The sequence below is a fragment of the Microtus oregoni genome, unplaced genomic scaffold (assembly GCF_018167655.1).
Source record: "Microtus oregoni isolate MIOR12 unplaced genomic scaffold, Mior012 000037F_ref0000500, whole genome shotgun sequence".
Lineage (NCBI taxonomy): Eukaryota > Metazoa > Chordata > Mammalia > Rodentia > Cricetidae > Microtus > Microtus oregoni.
The window spans coordinates 1,320,320-1,343,921 of record NW_024543096.1 but is presented as its reverse complement, the minus strand read 5'-3'; the positions used below and the strand labels follow the sequence as shown (position 1 = coordinate 1,343,921).

General features: G+C 38.5%; 1 protein-coding gene across 1 annotated transcript in view; it reads right to left on the bottom strand.

Annotated features, from left to right (window-relative positions):
* Positions 1-23,602, bottom strand: part of LOC121433212 (kynureninase) — a 127,674-nt gene that overhangs the window by 51,691 nt on the left and 52,381 nt on the right. The window contains exon 8 of the mRNA XM_041631558.1: positions 21,226-21,372. Within this exon, the coding sequence (XP_041487492.1) occupies positions 21,226-21,372 (147 nt within the window). The remainder of the gene's footprint in view (positions 1-21,225; positions 21,373-23,602) is intronic.

Below are 23,602 nucleotides of genomic sequence, written 5' to 3'. Positions count from 1 at the left end.
ATCGCTTGCTGAAGGTTAATATTCAGGAGGATATTTTTTTCATTTTTAGTCACTTGACAAAAGGACTCTACAATCCACCAGCAGCGGTAACCACACCTACCACACTTGAAAATTTGGGCAGGCACATCTATCCATTTGGCAGACACACTGCTTTTCTTTTTGCTGTACCAAATCTCTGCAGACCCCTGTGATATTTCAGAATTTCAGAAGCCTTCCTTAAATAAGCCACGAATGAACAGTTTTAATTCTGGTAACATACTCTTCTTATCTAGAAAACTCCAGTTTCATCAGCTCAGACACGCATTTATGAAAACTGAGTCACGTTACTTAGAAACAACATGCAATACTGATTTAATTTTTCATTCTTATCTAAGTCCATTATTGCTAGCAAAATATAAATGTGTTTCTTACACAACACAAAATAGATCAAATATTAACCAGGGCACTCATTTTCAAAGAGGAGACAATCAGTTGATAATTCGACTCTATCAAATAGCTTGTCTTCTAGTTTGGCACCAACACATATGTGTTTTTGTCTCTTTACTTTCAACATTAGTCTTGGATCCATTGATAGAAATTGAAATAAAGTATGGACTCAGCGGGTTCTGTAGAATAACTGGCTCTTTTTGATGTCCCCAAGAAACTTACCTGTCCTGTTTGAAATGTTAAGGATTATATGGGGTAATAACACTGGGTCGGTGAAAGATTAAATGACATGAAGATTCAAAAAGAAAAAAAAATTCTAAGCCACAAATTTGACAACGCCCTGCTTTTCATTTGAACTGGTAAGACAAGGAAGCATTGTAGAAGTTGCTGCTATGGCTCTCGAGCCTTTATAGACTTCTCTATCTGCCCTGTCTCAGAGGGCCTATTGCTTCCACCCTTTAGTTTATACATTCTCCCATCTCATTTTGCTGATGCCATGATTGTAGTCCCCCTCCATGTTCAGGGGTTGGAAACTTAACCCTGAAATTCATATGTAAATGGCATTGGGTGGTGAGACCTTTGGGCAGTAGTTAGTAATAGTTGAAGTCACTGTGTCCCACCGTATGGCATTAGTGAGTTTAAGGAACGTAAAAGACCCCAGAATTTCATCCGTGCACTGCTTCCCAAGTGATGACGAATTGCAGAAAAGAAGCTCCCCAAAATCCCAGGATTTGCTCTTGAACTTATCAACCTTTAGAACCATAAATAAAGCAACATTATTTTATGAATTATCCAGTCTATCTTATTCAGTTATAGTAGAGGAAAGAGGTGGTCCTGAATAACTCAGATTATACTCACAAAGTATCTTCTAAGAAAGGGAACCTGATGGAGGAAGGTCATTGGCTAATAAAGAAACTGCAAATGATGGAGGAAGGTCATTGGCTAATAAAGGAACTGCCTTGGCCCATTTTATTGGTAGAAGATAGGTGGGTGGAGTAAACAGAACAGGATACTGGGAGGAAGAAGAAGTGAGCTCAGAGTCTCGACAGCTCTCCTCTAGGGAGCAGATGCCTGAGAGAGACGCCATGCCCCGCTCCCAGGATGAAGCTCCGACCCAGGATGGACATAGGCTAGAATCTCCCCGGTAAGCACACCTTGGGGTGCTACACAGATGATTAGAAATGGGCTAAATTAATATGTGAGAATTAGCCTAGAAGAGAATGGGCCAAGCAGTGATTAAAAGAATACAGTTTGTGTGTTGTTATTTCGGGCATAAGCTAGCCGGGCAGGCGGCCGAGGGTGCTGAGAACGCAGCCCTGCTGCCCCTAATACTACAGTTGGTGCCCCACGTGATGGACTAAACCCACTTAAAAAACCTGAGAAGGCTTAAAAATAAGGGAAAGAGAGTTTAACACAGATTTTTGCTGTTTGTTGGTGGCGTGCTGTAGAGAGATTTCCTGATTTGGCAACAGTAGCAGAAAAAACACTGTGTCATCTTAAAGCGCGACTTCCTGGGACTGTGCCGCCATTGCGATCTCTGTCTGGCTCCTGCGGGAGACAGAGCTTTTGAATAGAGCATTTGGAGTAAAGTGCTACGATTTGTTTAATGGCAACTAGACTCGTTGTGTTCTCGGGTGTGCTCTGCTTGCTAGAGGCAAGCAAGCGCCTCATCTAAGAGAGGCTTCCTGACTCAGCTTTAGCTGCAAAGCCTGCAGCTCATTAAGAGGTCCGGCCACTAAACACTTAAACGGTGTTGATGAAAAGCTGAACGCATGCTTTTCGGTTTTCAGTCGTAGCAGGAAAAAAGCTGCGCCGTTTAAAAATGCCAGCTTTCTGGGCCATCCTGCCAGGGCAAACTCGACTATTTGAGGCAGGAGGGCCTGCTACTGAGAGAGGACTTGAGTGTTGTCTGTTGTAGCTCACTTGCTGGCAGGGACCTTGAAATGCCATACAGTTGTTGCAGTAAACGTGGCTAAAGCCTGTATATCCGCCATGAGGCTGGAAAGCTAAGGAATGGACTGGATCTAGCTGGCAAAGCCACGCCTTTAATCCTACTGATATTGCTTGGTAAATTAAAGATTCATGTGGTCAGAAAAAGAGAGATATACAGTAAAGAGTGATTCAAAGACAGAGAAAATTTCTAAATGGTTTGAAGTGTGCTAAAAATATATGCAGACTAAAATTTAAAGTTCTTAAAGTAACAAAAAAAAAGGAAGAGAGTTGTTGTGTGTGGTAGCACACGCCTTTAATCCCAGTGCCTAGAAGGCAGAGGCAAACAGATCTCTGTGAGTTCAAGGTGTAGTAGCTTACACCTTTAATCCCAATGCCTGGGAGGCAGAGACAGGCAGATCTCTGAGAGTTCAAAGACAGCCTGGTCTACAGAGTTACTTCAGGTCAAAGATACAGAGAACCTATCTCAAAAAGCAAAAAGTTAAATGTAAAAATAAACAAAATAGAGGTTAAAATAAAACGAACAAAGATGGAAAATACACAGAGAATCTTGATACTGTATGCTATTATGCTCTCTTTGAATCGTTTGAATGCTGAGGAAGGAGCAACAGCTGCTAAAAGATATTTATTTATAAATGCTGCTGAACTAATCCAACATAGATAATTTGATGCCTTGACTTTGAAATTTGGATCTAAGGACATGATGCTTTGGAAAGGAGTTTCTTATTTTGTTTTCACAGAGGATGAGACCCTGTTCATTTCTTCTATTCCAATTTGGTATGATGGACCACATCCTCCTGAAGAGTTGCTGTGAACATCTTCAGAAAATTGCTTTGCTCAACTGCCAACTGAGATGAAACTAGCACATAGGTTATACCATGAAAGACCTAATTAACGACGCCCCCATTCAGCAGGAAGCAGTTTGGAGAGAAATAACTGCGCCCATATTCCCAAATAATGTTTATAAATGTTCTTTTCCATTTAAAGGGGGATATGATATAGATATGAATAATTTGCATTAGTATAGATTTTGCTTTATTGATAGAGATTTAAGGTCAATTTTGTTATATGTATATGCATATTTCTGCTATTGATTAAGATATTGTGATTGTGTAGTTCACTTAAAATGTAATATATATAGCTTGTTAATAGATAATCATAATAGTCAAGTTTGTAGTCATGTTAGTTAAGATTTTCTAGATGTGCATAGATATATTTTAGATAGACATTCCTCATGTCTTTCAAATATTACAGAATAGGACATTTAATGTTTTAATAACTGAGGACTTTTCATGACAATGAGACACTCTGCTCCTGGCAGCACCAATCTACTTCAAGAGGAAGATGGGCATCGAAGAGGCTCCTTATGGAGTTTGATAGCCATTTGGGCAAGAAACTGCTCTTGCCTGGACTATTGCATAAACTGGACACAGAGAACACGCAGAGAGAGGACTACTGAACTTGCCTAAGGTGAGATGATCTTTTGGGGTTCCTGATTCATGAAAGAGTCTGCGAGACATTCTGCAGGAAACAACAGATAGTGACTGAACTGACTTTGAATTTTCCTGCTTTATGGAAATGTCTGCTGGATACCATGGGCCTGAAGGCTGAAGATGGATGCCCCAACGGTACAGAGGAACTTTGGGTGACTGTCCAGGCAGCGAGATGTCTCTATCATTTCTAGAGTTTTAAAAATTGCTTTTTTCTTGTTTGCTTATGTAGTATTGTATCTTTCTGGAGTCTTTGATGGAGTTAAGAATAGTTAGTTATAGTTTTCCTTAGTTATGATAAAGATTATTGTAACTTTTACTTGATAACTGTTTTGTTATATGTAATTTTGCTATGTTAAAGTTAAAGCCTTTTTTTTTGTTTAAACAGAAAAAGGGGAAATGATGGAGGAAGGTCATTGGCTAATAAAGGAACTGCCTTGGCCCATTTTATTGGTTAGAAGATAGGTGGGTGGAGTAAACAGAACAGGATACTGGGAGGAAGAGGAAGTGAGCTCAGAGTCTCGACAGCTCTCCTCTAGGGAGCAGACGCCTGAGAGAGACGCCATGCCCCGCTCCCGGGATGAAGCTCTGACCCAGGATGGACATAGGCTAGAATCTCCCCGGTAAGCGCACCTTGGGGTGCTACACACAGATGATTAGAAATGGGCTAAATTAATATGTGAGAATTAGCCTAGAAGAGAATGGGCCAAGCAGTGATTAAAAGAATACAGTTTGTGTGTTATTATTTCGGGGCATAAGCTAAGCCGGGCAGGCGGCCGGGGTGCTGGGAACGCAGCCCCGCCGCCCCACATTACTATAGGAACCATTCTTCATACTTTTCCCCGATAATATATTCTTATGAATATTTCCAATCTTATTGCTTTATACTATAAGGAAAAATATTATTGAACAAATAAGAAAAAGAATAAACAAATAAAATCATCAACTGCCAATGGATATTCTCTCATCTTATGTTAGGTTCCCTTTGTTTAATAGTTCTAATTCAAACTCATAAACATAACAGTGCAATAAAGCTAGATTTGAGACCCATGACGCTGTAACAAGAGTACAAAGAACTTGGGATACTACAAGCAGGTGGGTAGCAGGGAGCTCCTCTGAGTTCCAGAAGGAATGTCCTGTTATTAAGATGCCTGCAAGTCAAAAATATCAGAACTGTTCAGAATCAGCAGTGGTCATCTTCTCACTAGCTTTGCTACTTCTGGACCCAAAGAGATTCAAGGCTTCCACAATGCTTATGTCATCTTTTGTTTTCCTTAAGACCGCAGGCTTGTCACCCAATCACTCAGCCTTGACAGTGAGATCAAGACTTAGGAGTTCTTTGTGTTTGTTTCAGCATTTTCCATGGGCAGGATTGCAGGACCTGTGTGTTTCAGGGTGAAGCTCTCAACCTAAAATTACTTCCTGTAGGTGGACTTGCAGCCAGTGTCATTGTGGAAGAGTCACCACTTTGGCACATGAATCCTGAAGTAATTGTGTGAAGAAAATGAGCTGTTACAAACAATTCCTTTTTCTCCAGGGCACAGAGGAGGAAATTTTTCTGCTATCTTTGGAACCCTGTCTGCAAAAATCCTCAAAGAAGACATGGCCCAAGGGCTCCCTATCCACCTACAAAGATGTCAGTGTCGGTGAACATGGTGTGGTTGACCATGGTTTACAGCAGGTGGCTAGAGGGGACAAGAACATCTGAAAACCCTATGTTGAATTATAAAAGAAGATTATTTGAGGCTTGTTCTGAATGTAGTTTTATTACATCTATGTTCTTTCAGGGCACTTTTAAAAAGAGGAGTATTTTACGCAAAACAGCAATTCAAAATACTCTAAATCACTCTCAACTAAATAGGAAACAATACATGAGTTTGTTTTTTAGTTGTTTTTAACACATCACTAATAATATTTCTGATCAGTAGAGTTGACTGCAGCACAGAGTGAATGCTGAACTCTTCAAGAGAAAGGAAAGCGTGGTCTCTTCAAGTTCTGTGGGTCACAATACTTTCCAACAGTACCTAGGGTTATCTACTCTATCCTAGTGTAGGGTGTAAGGCTGTCAGACAGTTACACAACAGCTCTGTGGGAATGGAAGCTCTTCAGTTTTAAAACAAAAGTGAAAACAATGAGTCTAAAGGGATGAGGAACACATAGTCTTTCTCATGCAACTACAGAAGCAGATTTTCGGAGCCGAGTTGTATCGTAAAATAACTCAGCTTGCAGGCTTTCTAGGAGCAGAGCTCTGCTAGTCAAGGTTGTATTAGACCTTGGGCTCTTGTAAGTAATACAGAAGATGGAACTGCAAATAATGTGCATTATAGAAAATAAATCCACACAATCTTTTATCTCAGGAGAGAGCTGCCCGATGATGAATTCTAAATGCTCGTATTGAAGGTCAGTGGCAAACTGGAATAGAACAAGGAAAACTGGGTTGATATCGCCAATAGCTACCCCGAGATTGATGTCTGACGATTTCAAACGAAATAGTTTAGTGCATAAGTACATAGTAACTGGGTAACACTTACTCTGTTCACTAAATTGATTTCACAGTTCCCTCTGCCCCAGATGTATTGATTGATGGTACTTAAGCAATGTATTTGCAGAGGAGACAACAGTCGCTGATAAAGTGAACATTGCTCTGTGACTTGCCTGTCCCAGAGAGCTTAATTTTAAAGATAAGAAATCGAGTAGGAGAGCTTTGAATAATAATAAAAAAAAGTTGGTCATGAGAAAAGGAATACACAAAAATGAAAGGACTTATTGCAGTAGAAACAGTGCTTTTTCAGACATGAGGATACATGTTTATGATGATGGCATTTGGGAGATGGAAGCAGAAGGGTTGGATGTTTGAGGCCAACCCAGCAATAACCCAAATCCAAAATAATTATTTTTCTTTAAAATGTGAGTTAAATTAGAATGGATATTTCTACCGTCTGATCTTTATACTCTGTGTTGAAGGATAAGTATAAAAATGAAAGTGGAAATCCTCACGAACTAGTCGACTTTGCAAATTAAAGCAACACACTATGAGTATTTCATTAGAATTAAGCTGCTGTCACATACAGTGTAATATCCCATGATATAAATTATTTTAAAAAGTGATATATTTTGTGATGGTAGCCACCATGAAGCAAAATGCCCGGTTGAAAGAAAGAGACAGGCTGTCAAAATATAGTAATGTGGTGAAATTATGGTGAGAAAGAGGTGAGCACAAGGCCACAAAGGCTCGCTTTTGAATGAAATCCCTAGAACAACAGATGTGAATAAGGAAACTTTACTGAGCTGTGGAGGGTGGTCAGGCTATCACAGCCTTTGGAGCCATCTAGATGCTACTAATTCTTTTATAGCAAGATCTCTTTTACATGAACGTAGATGTAATATAAATTACCTTTTTAAGTTTATGTTTTCTGGCAGTGGATTTAGCATAGTCAGAGACTCCTTTGTGTAAACTGGCAAGTATGAATTATTACCGTGCCTGTGTTCCTTAATTGTGAGGAAAGAGACAAAAGAAAGCAAGAACTTCTGGAATGAGAGTGGAGACCTTCATCCAAGATATAGGCCAAATTTTAAACAAATTAGAGCACACATAAGTGTAAATTTTGTTAGGCAAGTCTGGATTGAGTTCATGGGATGAAGTAGTGTATTGGTTCTTTCTTTTGTCAGTACTCAATAGTCTATGGCTGTGCGTCTTGCCTAATGGGTTCTTAAAAGAGAGTGGAGTTTCCCCATTTGGTCTTCTCTCTATTTTCCCCTTTAAAGCCAATCCCCACAAAAGGGAGAGGTCAATATTCAGATGAAAGAACCAAGTTCTTCGAGTGTGCTGTGCACCCCAGATCCAGTGAAGTGTTCAGGGACTCCCTCCTGCAAATCTGCCCAGGGTTATATAGATCTCATCCAGTCCTATACAGGCTTGTAAATCCTTTTAATTAGAAGGAACTCTTTTAGACACCACATAAAGTGCTAAAGAGAAGCAGGTGCATGGGATATGTAGGCCTCCATTGGGAGCCATGGTTAGAAGAGCAGCTGCATGGGATACCCACCAGAAGGATTGGAGGATCCATGGGTTAAAGTATTTCTACATGACCTGGAGTTTGTGTTTCTGAGTGCCTGAGAAATGACTTCTGAATTCTAGCATTGATCAGTCCTTTAGCTGGAATAATCCCTATTTCCTATCCTTGAAAACCGGGTCTAATCCAAAATTCAAGGAAGGAAGTGAAAAGAAAAGATAATTACTCATTTTTCCTTTGATTTTCAAAAATGCTCAGACTTCCTTGCTTAAGAGGGCAGGGCAAGGGCCTTTACAGAATCAGTTTTCTTATTCAAGCCATGATGAAAAGTCACTAATGTGTTTTCTGGGAAAGCTAAAGCACTGAACTAGATAGCAAGCACCTGAACCATAGTAGGTTTTCAGAAGTGGCTTTGGGTATTCTAGTCCCATGAAAAGAATGCATCATTCCCCAGAAGTAGTTATATTTTTAGTTCTATTGTTAAAAAGTCAACACTGAAACTGAACTATCTCAGTAATAAAGCACTTAGGTAGCATGAGACCCTGGATTCAATTCCCAGCATACGATGAGCCTGGCAAATCTGGAAATGAAAATGAATGGAAAAAGAAGAGGGCCATCTTTCTAGCACAATTTAATGAAATTTAATGTGTCTATTTTGAATAAATAAGGCAAAATAAATGCTGTTTGGAGAGTAAGAATGAAGGACTGGGGAGACAGGAAAAGCAAATTAATTCAGATGTTCTGAAGCACACTATAATTTTCAGTGGGAAACTTCTGTCTCACAATTTCTGTCACTTATACACCACAAATTAATGATCTCCCAAACCTTCTTTAGTGCTGGGCATACAATCTTAAGACACATGCATTCAAGATAAGCACTCTACCAATGGCTATATTTCCATTGAGCTTTTTTCCTTATTTAATCTCATATGTTTGAAACCAGGAAACTATAATGGCCTTAGTGGCACTATAATTTTGCACAATCTTAGGCCTGTCTGACAAAGATCTTACTAAAACAAATGAGTTTGTTTGATTTATTTCAGATATCTTAAGTGGGAAGATAGCTTAAGTTTAGTTTTTGTGCTTAATTTAACTCATTGAATTTTAAATGACCTAATGGAACACCCTGCATAGCCTAAGAATAAAAACAAATAGAAAAGATTTTGAAAAGGATCTCATAATTAACCAAAAGCATCCAGAGTTTAAGAATAACTATTACCTGGGGGCTTCATCCCAGTTCCCTAGCATCCATCTTTGGAATACTTAATTTCAAGGCCTCTCCCCTGGGAGCTGCCTCCCTTCCTAGGGAGGGTCAAGAAAGTCCATCAAATGGTGACCCCTCCCCAAGGAGGGTCAAAGATGCCTGCCAAATGGTGACTGCCTCTCTAAGGATGGTCAAGAAAGCCTGCCAAGACCCCTTCCACGGGCTACCTAAACTGCCCCCCAGAAAATAAACACGTTGTCTGCTCCTCTTCCTCTCTGGTGGGCATTTCGGTTTTCCTCCCCTCCCCCCTTTGTGTTTTCCCAAGACCACCCAATTAAATCTGGATATCTTTTAATTTGGGTTGATTTAGTCTGATTGGGATTATTTGTGTTGGCAAAGAGGCTTGTTGGTGAGATAATACCTAACAGTGACTAGCCACGACAAATGGTTTTCCAGAAAGTGATCTATTTAAATTCTGTTCTTTTTGCATTGTTGTGATCCATCAACTTGCGTAACCAACACTTTTGTTGATAACACAACTGATAATCTGTTCACAGACATACCGTGTATTTAATGACAAATCACTCTGTTCAAGGAACAAGTTGCAGCTTGTGAGGTTTTCAGTGTCAGTCATTGGTAAGCTTCCTAAACTTGAGAGTTAAAGTAGGTGTGTAATTAATTGCAAGGCAGAGCAAAAGGAAATCCGTAATATGTTTCTATCATGCTCTGGAAATACTGCAGGATGATAAATTCCTGACACAGAAGTGCAAAAGCTTTCATGATGAAAGCTAAGGATTTCATATTTAGGATCCCTAAAGTAAAGGTTCTCAACCTTCCGCATGCTGTTCCTCATGTTGTAGTGACCTCCACCATAAAATTATTCCGTTGTTCCTTTTAAACTGTAATTTTGCTACTATTATGAATAGTAATGTTTTCTGGTGGTCTCAAGGCCCTTGAAAAGGTTGGAACCCACAGGTTGAGGACTTCTGTCTTCAAGTTAGGCAAGTAACATATGAGTTGGGCCTAGGGTAGATATTCTACTTTCCCCTTGTAAGAATGTCATAGGGTAGACTTGAATATAACAAACATCAGCCGTGACTCTTCTTCAGCACCAAGGACAGCGCAGAGCTGTAGGCTTGTCTGTGAGTTGTTACAAGGCAGGAATGATGATCCAAACCAACTTCTAGTTTTTCCTGAAACATTTGTAAATAGTAGCTTTTATATAAAACATCATGCACTATAATTGTGGATGTGTACTTAAAATTCTAAAACACACTCTGTTTATTCATAGCATGAAGGCAGCATGACTGGAGCAGGCATTTGCCTGCTGAGTAGGTAGGGGTCAACTCTAGAAATGAAAATAGAGGATATTCACCTGTAAAGATTTTGTCATAGCTAGAAAAAAAAAACTTTTATTTTTTTTTAAAGAAAGTGGTGAGTCTATCTAGAGAGAAGCCCAACTTGATAGGAAATCAAGAAAGATTCTCCTCAAAGACAATTTTTGACTGATTTCTGTTGTTAGTAATAAAATCCCAACCATCTCTTCTTTTTCTATTTTCAATTATGCACCAAATATGATGATGTTACATTAAAATCTACACAATAAGTCTTGAACAGACCTCTCTTCAAGGTCTGTACTAAGTTTCTCCCATCACAGCCAGTTTTTAAAGCTGATCATGTCGCTGCATGATTGAATTTCCAGGGCTCCTGTTGCAGGAAGGTTACAGATTCATCAGATAGCTGAGAGTCAAGACCCAGTCTTAGAAATATCAAGGTAGATTCTGGAGAGATCATTTAGTGGTTAATAGCACTGGTTGTTTTTGTAGAGGACATGGGTTTGGTGCCTAGCACCCATATGGGGTGGGGAAGCTAAACATCTGAACTCCAGTTCCAGAAGATTCAAAACCTGCTTCTGACCTATGTGGACACTAAGTACCCATGTGGTTCACATGCTTACATGTAGGAAAGCTACTAACACAAAAATAAATAAATAAATCTCTAAAAGAAATGCCAAAAGAATGAAAGAGATTTCTTATTGACAATTTGATTGTTCTCTGCTTTGATCACCAGCATCCCTTAGGTAGACTATCTGGAGTAAATAAACATTTTCTAATTCAGCTAACTTTGAAGGTGACAGTACTATACTTGTTTCCTTTAATAACTCACCTGAATAAAAATGGGAAGAGAAAATAACATGGGTGACTTCTGCATTTAATTTTGCATTTCTTAAAATCAGGAACTCTTAGAATTCCACAGTCTTTCTTTATTGTTATAGTAGTGAACAAATTAGAATGGGTATATACATGAGCATATACATTTCATGTTGGAATTCTTTATTTTTCATCATAATAAAGACAAGGCAGCCTCCCTTGATTAAGCGATAAGAAAAATGGAGTGATAGAGGAACAACCCTGAGTCTTCGGCAAATAATTAGATAATTTGCAATATCTGAAAAAATAACCCCTCCGACTACAACATCTCCTTCAGGTAGTCCTGGAATTAGCATGTAAATGAGGCTTGATATCAGAAAATTAGTTCTCCCTTGCGCCTCTGATAGGAATGGCTGCAATATTGCAAATCCTGATTGACAACTAGGAGGTTTGCTTTTCCCAGATCTATAATCCTAAAACAACATCTGGCATCTGGAATACTCTTCCCCTGGGAATAAACTATTTTTTTCTTGTATGGTCCACTTAATCAAGTCTTAAATAAAACACCTGATAGCGATTGCTTAGAAACAGCTCTTTCATTTTAGATTCCTGTGCTCTGATTCTCATCATTTATTTTGACTTAATAATTTCTAGAATTCAAATGGAAGGATTTAAGAGTGTGGATAATTTTTTATGTGGAGTGCAACAATCCTCTGCCATTCCAAAGACCAGTGATAATGGCATATTCAGTTTAAATATTACTTCTCTCCTTACTAAAACAAGGGCTAATATTCTTCTATCAATTATTTTTGGGCAGTATTTTATTATCTAAAACATGCATACACACATGCATATATATACACAAACATACGTTTTCAATTTTCTTTTCCTTGAATTTTCTTGATAGAATCAAGTCTATACAATACTTCAGGAATTCTGTGTAGAAATGACCTATAATGATTATTTAAAACACATTTTATTATGATAACTGAAGAAATGAAGATAAAAATTTCTCAAAAGATCAAAATCACACTGAACTACACCGCAATGATAGTCTTTACATTTTTGCAAACATGTGCTATATTTTTTTTATTTGGTCAGTTCTCATTCCATTCCAGTCCACTTTCACCTTTGCAGGTAGGACGTTTCTTTTAAAAGTTAAAATGGATCTTCCTCCCTAAATGTCTAAAGCTCTGCAGTATCTTGTATGGCTCTCCATGAAGTTCATATGGGTTGGAAGAGTCCGCTTCTGACCCTGTTGTCTTCATACACTGTCTTATTCTTTCTTCCCTTATGTTCTTAAATTAGAATACACTGAAACATTTGTTGCTTCATGAACCTATTAATACTTTACATTCCTGAAAATAGTCCTTATCAGATATCCAGTGCTGACAGAGAAGGTCTTACCTGAAAAATATCTGTGCATTTTGCTAGAACTTGCTTAATCTCATATTCTTTAAGAAGGTCACTCTGGCACACAGAACTGTATTAGGTTTTCGTTGCATTTTATTATAATATACTATAAAAATATTTACTGAGGAGTGAAAGATGAATATATGCCACTTTACTATAGAAAATACAGTAACAAAATTATTTTATATGCTGATGGTAGGATCTTCTCAAGTGAACTCCAACTTACAATTTATATTTATAGTAAAGATGGTTCAATAAAATTATGATATTAAATTTCTATGTAAGAGGTTAATTTTTGTACATAAGAGTTCCATGCATCCTCAGGCAGATAAGCACATGATTGTATCATCAAAGTTCAAGGGGCTGAGTGATGGAGTCACTGGCTAATAAAGGCACTGCCCTGGCCCATTTTATTGGTTAGAGGATAGGTGGGAGGAGAAAACAGGAGGAAGAGGAAGTGAGGTCAGAGACTCCACAGCTCTCTCGGGAGCAGATGCCTCAGAGAGAGACGCCATGCTCCTGGCTCCTGGGCAGACGCATGCTATGAAGCTCTGACCCAGGATGGACTAGGCTAGAATCTTCCCGGTAAGACCGGTTCTCACAGATTATTAGAGATGGGTTTATCGGGATAACAGGATTAGCCAGTAAGGGCTAGGGCTAAAGGGCCAAGCAGTGATTAAAAGAATACAGTGTCTGTGTAATTATTTTGGGCATAAGCTAGCCGGGCAGGCGGCCGGGGGTGCTAAGAACGCAGCCCTGCCGCCCCTATTACTACAGATGAGGAAGGAGGATCATGAATGTTAGGCCTGACTGGGCTACAAAAAAGTGCACACACATCATGCTAATTAATAATATGCAATAATATACACATATAAAATAAAATAATATATATATATATATATATAATATGTGTGTGATGCATAGGTGAATTTAAAAATAACCATCTCATTTAATGAACACCATATGGCATTATGGCATCTTATATTCTAAAAGACAGGAGCTTTTGTTGTACCTCACAGCCAGAATTAATAATATACCTTGAGGTCAAGACTTAAGAGTGCTATCTTACATATTTGCCCTGCTGGTTGAACACTCCTCTGAGAGAAAAATGTAACAGCCAACCTTACTTGCCTTGGCTTTCTCATGTAACCAACATTTACAGCCTAAACTAATACATAGCTGTCATCTCAAGTTGTGTGTTCTTCCACGCTCCGGACCCAAGAAAAATGCTTATATGTTTAATATGTGTGCTATGATAATCATTTGCTGAAAACAACAAATGAAGAGTGAAAGTTGCCTTATAAAATGATTATCCATCATAAATGCTGTAAGCAAACTACAGATGTTGCTGTATAAACAGTGTTATTTGTAATGGTTTTTTCATCTGGGTCAGTAGGGGTGACTTAATCCTTTCTGAAACTCTGTTAAAGATTTCTTTAAAGTATTCTATGCTTTCCCCCATATGATGCCTGCTGTGGTGTTCCTTGAAAGAGAGAGAAAAGTCCTTTCATAGGGATAGACACATTCAGCCAGCAGACATAGACACAGGGACGGAGACATCTGCAGGACAGCTTTCAGAGAGGCCCAGACTCATATTCATCCAACAGACAGGACAGAAGACATAGAGAGAGCAAATAGAGAAGTCAGACAGACACTAGTTTTCCAATAAAGCTATATATTCCAATATATATTTATTTTATTGGAATGTTGAAAATTTACAAACATTTATTGAGTACTTGCCATATGATAAGTATTAAATATTTTAAGAAGTAATTTCTCTTAGTTCTTCTTAGAGTTGTCTTATGAAGTAAACATTACTATTATCTTAATTTGCTAAGTAGACGAAATAAGTTATACTGATAAGTGCATTCCATCAGTCAAATTAAGCAAAAGTATAATTTTCATAATATAACACTATATAATATACCCAAATAACATGAAATATGTTATAGTAGTCACTTATTAGTATATTAATATAAAATATATAATTCATACACAATTGTATAGTATATAAATCATACAACCAATACAATTGTTTAGCATTTTTCTTTGCTATTGAAAGTCTTCATTGCACAGTGTAAATGTGGTGCAGATGTCGCAGTCAGAGGTTCGCCTGCATGAGAGTTCTGGGAATAAAGCTCAAGTCTTCAGTCCTACACAACAAGTGCTTCTGCCCTCTGATCAGCCTTAACTACTAAAATTACAAGTTCACATTCTATTCTACATCACAAAAGAGATGCCCGACCTCATCAGTATGGGAGGGCCTTCAGTCCAAGGCAGCAAAGCAAACAACACTTCTCAGATCCAGGTAAACTTCATTTCCCAGAGAATGCACAGACTGAGTGGATTACATGAGGAGGTAATCTTGCCTCTTGAAGGTAAGGCATCTAAGAAATTGTTGTGCTGTTCATACCCATTATCCTTTTCCATTGACTGGACACACCAAAGCTATAGGGTATGAAAGACAAAGTGTCCCATCCTGAATCCTGGGAACCGACCTCTGCCTGGACAGAAGGTTAACATCTGGGCGGCAGGAGCAAGAAATAAACCCTGGTTGTTGTGAAAGGTCTGTGGTTCTGGCTTTATTAAAGAGGAGCTGGTCTGTCTAATTAACATGCAGAGACTTTTGCCTAGAAAATAATTCCCAGTGAATTTTTAACTATTCAATTTTTCCCATTTGATTGTTCTCTTTGTTTTCCTGTCTGGTATTGAAATGGTCAGCTCCTCAGTCACTCTCACTAACTTGAAACTTTCAATTCTCCTGCCTCAGCCTTGACAATGTTGGACTTATAGGCATGTACTATCAGGCTGAGTTATCCATTTGTTTTTACAACTAAACTCAGAAGTTATCATTTGTGACAGCATGCATTTCTTTCTTATTAGTTTCTTAGGAATGATTTTCAATGCCTGTGAAATGTGATGAGGGAGGGGGGTGTAAAGGGGAAGGAAGAAAAGAAAGAAAAAGCGTTATGGCTCCGAAACAAGGTCAACATGTTAGAAAGCATTGTGCCATCTGCAGATGTGATTAGGACCTGCTATGGGATGGCAATCCCAAACTCACTCTGAAGCACTTTCTTCTTACTGCAGGACTAAAGAAGCAAGCTCTTTCTTGATCCATGTCCCTCTTGGCTGTCAGTTCAGAGGCACTGAGTCCTCAGCAGGCTTTGCTGGGAAAGATTTAGTACTTCACATAAAAGGGACACAGGAGACAGCTGAACCTGGTCTCTCTTCCATTCTTCCTTCTCGCGGCCTTGAAACGGAATGGGTCTGGAACAGCCCTGTTAGGACTGTGATGTAGAAAGTCAGAGGACTCCAGATCTGTCCTTCAGACTTAACTGAGCTTCTCCATGCAGCTCAGCAGCCTCAGGCCACTACTGTTCTATGGTTGGCCAAAGGGAGTTCTGTGTACGGGCTGATTTTCCTTGCTATTCTGCTCATTATAAATGCAAATCTTAAGATTTGGCTGAGGACTACTTAAGAAAAGGCTGACAGTGAGAAAGTGGAATTTAAACGTGATTGGTCAAAAGTCTAACAGTCAGAGCAGGGGCAGTCTCTGGCTCTTGCCTCCTTGTGAGACCCTTTTCTTCCCACTGGGTTACATTGTCCAGCCTTGATATGATGGTATGTGCCTGGTATTATTTTAGCATGTTGTTCTGTTTGGTTGTTGTTGCTTGGAGACCTGCTCTTTTCTGAGGGTAGATGGTGGGGAGGGTTGGAGCAGGAGGATAGAGAGACTGGAGGAGGGGAGGTAGGGGAAACTCCAGTTGGATGTAATACACTAGAGAAGAATAAAAAAACAAATAACTAATACACAAGAGATGAAAAAAAAACAACTAATGCAATTTCAAAACTCTAAAAGTATTCTGCATGTCACCATTAGTTCATGATATCTCAAATATCTTCCCAAGGTCAACGTGGCAACAGCAAATCACTCAGCCAGACTCTGAGAAAATACCGGATGCAGGCAATTCTTTTCTCACTTTAAAATAATTAAAGAGAAAATAAATTATTTTGAAGTTCCTCTTGAAAAACTTGGCAAGATCAAAAGGCTCGGCATGGTGGCACATGATTGTAATTTCAGCATTCAGAAGAAAGAGGTGCTTCATCTCAAGCATCAGGAAGAAAGAAGGAAAGAAAGAAAAACGAAAGAATAAAAGAAAGGAAGGAAGGAAGGAAGGAAGAAGGAAATCAGAAGAAACACAAAACTGACCCAACTAGGAAACCAGAGCTGAACTCTACGTAATAACGGTGAGCATGTGACCTTCAAACACATGCTGGATGTTAAAGTATTGGGGGCAGATTAGCATTGACTATTGATTTTTCATTGTGATGTAATCCAGGACATTCAAGTGGCAGCAATAGTTGAGTTGAAGGACAGTGCAAAAATCACTGGCGATGGTGGAGGTTAAGGGATTACATCTGCATGTTGTTGGTATAGCCAATAAAGGTTACTAGAAACAAATTATCGAGTAAGAAAATCAGAAATATAGAAATCAGAGTTCCAGAAAGATAACATAAAATGACCATGTAGCACCTAGAATAGATGACTTATTGTTCAACTGATGTCTCTGACGCTTCATGGCCTTCCCTGTGGCTTCTTTTCCATTTTCCTCAACCTTGCCATCCAAACCTCTGACCTTCCCCTTGCTACGAACAGCACTTCCACATCCTACAGTCACCATACAAAACAAAGTTGTGGTCTCAGCTCTTCTCCTATGAATTTGATCTCTTCTTTGATACTTCTTTGATATTCTTCCCTCCTCCAAAAATTAATTTTACATCACCTACCACCTAATCAGAAAACAGCAGATAATAGTAGAAAACAGGAAAAAAAGGCTTAAAAAGACATTTCACACACACAAAAAAATATCCAAGGACTATAACACACATTTGAAAGATTTTGAGTAATCACGGCATTGAGTAACTGATACCAAGACTGGCGATAGTGCTTGTTGTTGGGTGTGGGGGGCAACAGTTGGTCTCATACACACTGCTCAGAGTGGCACCAAATTTACAGAAGTCTATAGGACACTGGTGGATATAGTTACTTATGACTGAATTCACACACAACTTATGACCAAGGGAGCCTGCTTCTAAGATACAGACTTGCCAGGAATGTGATGGAAGCTTATCCTAAGCGATTTGTAGTAACAGCCAAGGTAGTATGTATAGTAACAGCCTTCAAATAGAAAAAAAAGCCACATATATGCTCTGGTGCAAATGGAGTAACTGTGCTATATTTCCTTTCTGTTAATGTTATCCTGAAATGGAGACATAACAAAGAAAGACTGTTGCTAAATACAGCATGGATGAATTAGCATCACAACCTAGGAACAAGTCAGGTACAACATGCCTATATTTGCACAAAATTCATATTTCTATAAAGTGCCAAACTGGAGGAAGTAGCTTATTTTTGTAAAATTGACAGAATTTGGGATAGGGAGGTCTATCCTTTAAATATTGGTGTATCCCTCCCCATTCACACAGTGTTAAATAATATCAACTTGTTAAATACTACCTAGTTGTTAAATAATGGTGGCATTAAGAATGGGGCATCGGATAGTAATTAAGGTACAAGGGTTTCTCCCTTATGAATGGGATTAGTGTGCACATGTGTGTGTGTGTGTGTGTGTGTGTATTTGAGCATGTACACACTCATATACATACCCATAAATATATAAACACAGCATACTCAATTTGTTTATTTTTTATGGCATATGATTTCAGGGCTGACCACTTGGTAGAATCAGCTGGAGGGTTTATCCCTGAGGAACAATGTTGCTCCTACTCTCAGCAGTTTTTAGTTGCCTATCGTTCTTTGTCTACAGTTGGTTCCCTTACAATTTTAGCCTTCCTTGTTAGCAAGCCTACTGAAAAGCAGAGAACAAGTAAGCATAGGGTGCCGGGCACCAACTGCCCCAACACAATTCTTACACCCAAGGCTCCGGGAACACTGCATATGAAAGTGTAAATGACCATAAAGAGCAAGAGGACCAGCAAATCTACTGTGAGAAAGTGTCTTCTAGAAATGACGAGGAAAGTACAGCCTTAATACCTCAACACTATGGTTGCTTAAAAGGACCTACAGAGCTATCCAATGATTTTTAAATTAATTTCAAGATACAAAATAACTCCACTACTTAGGATTTGTGATGTTGTTGATATATATGCATTTTTAAGCTACCTTTCAAAATTTGTGTATCTACTTCCCTACTACAAACTTTGTAAATTTTACTTCAAGATGTTGAAGTTTGTACTTCATAGTCGACTCATTGATTTTCATTGCTCTATTCATTGTCATTTTTGGCTGCTATCATGCTCCATTTCCAGAAACTTCCCTCTCTTTTACCTCGTTTCTTCAATCTTAACATTGATAATTTTAAGTCCCCTTCCCCCTTACAATTGTCAATTTATTTCTTGATTGACACCTTTAATTTTCTCCCTGTCTTTTTCTTCAGCTTTATAGTCACAGACCACACAGGAGAGATACATAAGTCTAATTTTAAATTAGCCTAATTTTTTCAACTCCAGTTGAGAATGAAAGCAATTATATAGCAAGAGGGTAAACATTTGTTAAAATAAATTTGATAATGGGTAGATCTAAGTCAGTCATATCACTTGTTCAGTCCCATGGCATCATTCTGTTTAGATTGGAACTGCTCATTTTTCCCTTCATTGGTTTGAATGAATGTACCATGAGAATTTGACTCGATAGACATGTTAAATGAATGGAAGCGGGTGGCATACTTAGAGACTGGTTTCAGCCACTAAATCCCTTCACAAGAATTGAATAGAAAATCTAATAAACACACTTATTTTTAAGAGTCTCCTATTTTATCTGTATTTTGAATATGTGAGCATTTTGCCTGTATATGTGCTTCAAGCACACCCGGCGACCCGGAGGCTAAACATGTGTTTTCCTGTATGTATGTATTTGAGCTTCAAGTGTGCCTTGGTGGCTCGGGGGTTAAACGAAGGCACTGGATGCCTGGGATTGGTGGCCTGGAGTCTAAACAAAAGCCATTGGATGCCTGGGATTGTTGGCTCAGAGACTAAATGAAGAATGCCCCGATTGCAGGTGCAAATGTTTTAAGTGGCCACGTGGATACTGGGAACCAAAACTTGATCTTGTGCAATAACAGCAAATGTTCTTAATCATGAAACCATCTCTCTAACTCCCTCATTTAAATCTTTAATGGGAAATAAAGCCCACATCTGAGAGATTCCCGGATTTTCATATTCAAGGAAGAGAGTAGAAATGGGGAGGGACCAGTGCTTAACAGCAGAACACGAGGCAACCACAACATCCTTCAGATACTACGTTCTTAACTCTGAGTACACGCGGTAGATGCTGCCCAGAGAAGTCAAGTAAATTTCTGGGAATCAAATAACACGGCCATGACCCAGCCAGTAACTGCTAACCGGACTGTCCAATTGCCAAGCTCATGGTCGTTCTCTGTCCCTGGCATCATTTCTATGAAGGTTAATGAGACATGCTTGCCTATGAAGAGAGCATGGCTGCTGATGACTTGCAGAACACTTTAAAACACAAGTTTTATTGGCCTCCCTTTATTTTGGTGCTTAAGATTTAATATCTAAATTAAGAAGGCATTATCTTTATATCTTTTGTAATGCACCACTTTCACAGTGATCCATCAAATCAGCTGGAAGTCCTGGTTGGAAATTCCTAGAGACCACTGAAAACGGTACTAAATTTCTTTTCATTAGTTCCATTCATTAGCTTCAATAACTACATATATTAGCTGGATCGCACATATATAGCAATCCTATAACTTATTAATGTTCAGAATAAAATTCAATTGTCACCTTTTTTAATACAAGGCTTGATTGCATAATCAAACAGAAAAGCTATTTAGGATTTTAAATATGACTTATGACTATTGAATTTTTCTCCCAGTTGATTTCTTTCTTATAGGCCAAAATTAATAAAATAATTCTTAAATCACTTACTTATATACATAAAGTCATGACATACAAATACAAATAACTTAATTTTGAATTAGTAGTATACAGGGGTAATAAACACTTTTGCTACAGACAGTGTTATAAAGCTAAAAGATTGTTATCCAAATAAAACAGAATCCTAAAAGTCACTTGAGTAAAACTCATCCTACTGATAGCTCCACATGACATACTAATAGAGCCCACATTTCCCTATCTAGAAGTAACTAGCTTGAAGTAAGAGCTGGTTTACATTTATAACAAGTTACAGGAAGACAATGTGCGGACGTGGGCTTTTTAACAGTCCTCGCGTGTCCTGAAGACTCCTTTTGCAGTCTGAAGAGTCACATCATGTATGCAAAATGTGTTCATTCTGGACCCTAGAGGCACCCATGAAGATGATGTTATTTTGAATAAGGGTTTATCCTTGATGCCATGCACACATGGCTTGAAACACAATAATCATAACAATAGAAGTAATAATATCTAAAATTTAAATTTCAGTAAAGAAAGGATTCCTAGAATAATTTAAAACATACATAAGATAATGCAGGTGGGCCACTATTGAGCAGAGGGCCCACTGGGGGGGGGGGTGAAAGGAGAGAAGAGAGATCTACCTTTGCTTGTCCAGCTTTTGTAATGGCAGGCATGTTGAAAAGCTGTCCAGTGTAGAACTGCACACCACTGAACAGGATCACTGCAATGGAGTCTCCTTCCTCCTCAATTACTTGCAGTATGTCCTCCATCCTTAAGGTCTCTTCCCCCTACGCCAAATTCAGTGCAAGTTACACAGTATGACAGTCATGAGCATGTCACTCCATATCCACAAATGTCTTTTCTACATACAGCAATGGAAGGTGATTATGCTACCCCATGCCAACGATCTTCAGAAATCTGGCAAAAGAGCAGCGCTAGGATACATTTGGCTACAGAGAAATAAAAAATGAAACGCTAAAGAGGTTTCATTTAAGTGCCACTCTGCACAATCTTGTTAGCTCCTTTGTACTTCAGTTTTCAATTCTTCACTATTTACAAACCCGTGAATTGTTTTCCAGCCATCTTTATCCAATAAAGAAAGCATGAAGTCCCAAGAAATGCCCTATAGCAAAGCTGGAGATTCATATTGCACTCAGCAAGTCAGTGGTACTTTTTCCCCCCTGAAAACTCCTGTAGACATCTTGCAGCTAGGTTTGGCCCAATCAACGTTTCAATTACTCTAAAATTTAATCATTTCCAAGCTAGTAAAGATAAAGACAAACATGAAGAAAACAAATCCAAACAAATTATCAAGGACAAAGTTTTTCTAACCTCCTCACCACAACTAATGATTGAAAATTGTCAATGATGTGAGATTCAGTCCTGCAAAGGTAACTGAAGCTGTAAGAAATCAGAGAAGCGTGAAGCATCTGTGTAGCGGGGAGCAAAGTTTAAGGTACATCTAACTCTCCACAAATCCTCTCTTGTACCAAACATGACAAAATTTTGGGCTAGTGCATACTTAATGCCTTAATATCATATAGAAAGCCATTTTAATAATCTTTTATTATCCTTCTATATAAGTTTTCAAATTTCTTGTTATTGGCCAAAGTTCCATGTTAGAAGCCTTGTATGCACAAGTAGGTATATATGCATGTGTATGTGTGTGTGTGTGTATGTGTGTCCCTGTGCAGTTTTTATTAGAAGAGTCCTAGTGTTTATATACCAAATAGTAAAAACATTAATATTGAAATCTGTTTTATTAAAACTACACTATATATATATATATATATATATATATATATATATATATATATCAGTTTGAGAATAACTAAGGAGAATGTTTTAGAAACTTGTGGAGGCCCCAAATTGTGAACCTATTCCACTTTGTCTGAAAGTCAGAGAGTTTTAGCTTGCTCAATGTTGTTGACAAAAAACTCTCACTACATATCATGACCTAGTGTGTAGTTACTTGGTCTTTTGGACATTAAGATGGCCCATACAGTTAGATACGGTCCACCCTGACCAAAGGTCAGAGAATTCAAGCATACTTCTGCTCCTTCTGAATTAGGAAGTTTGATTTAGGAAGTGGTTGCCTTCAGGATACTTGGTCTAGGGTGGGTTCACTGCCTAAACAACAGAATCTTTTTCTCATCAATTAATGGCTTGTTGTCCAAAGTAATGAAGCAAGTAACTGTTCTAGTTGTCCTCTGTATCATGTTAGAGTAGTCTTTTGCCTTCTTCCCCCTCCCCACATTGTACTTTTATGGAAAACTACAAACTGGCAGACTCAGAACTCAGGGCTCAGAACCCTAGAACTCAGCATTCTGTAATTGCTGCTGATACTATCCTATGTCTCTGTGATTATTTCTTATCTCTGTTCCTCCTACCTAACACTTTTAATCCTCATGTCCCTACCTTAGGACATATTAACCCACTACTGTGACTAGGATAATGGCAGAAGTCACCTCAAAAAGGCGGCTTACGACATGGCAGCCCAACGTGGTAGCTTACAACAGAAACTAATGTGGAATTCATCTGTCTAAAGGGTCACCATGAATCAAATAAGAAATCAAGGTTTCAGTGAGACAAACCTCTTTTTAGTGTTGATTTGAAGCTATCTGGTAATGTACATACCTGGTTAGAATGAACCCAGAAAATAAAATGCTGGTCATGTGTAACTCTGAATCTTGGTTCCTGGGTGCTATATTCATTTATGTTGGAAACTACTCATTTATATGACATGTGGAAACAGATATGTCTTACAGATGTGAGAATCTCTTATATCATTTATGCTGCATGTTGGTTACTACATACACTATTTTCCCAGACCCTCCAACTTATTGGCTTTAGAAAATTTATTATATCTTTGGTATAAGGAAAAAAAAGATACTTTGCAAAAGAACATGAGAGACAGTCTCCATACAATTTCACAGTGACCTCTAGTCTTTAATCATAATGATAACTATAATTATAAATATTATAATCCACCAGCAACTATATTTGAAGTTTAAAGTG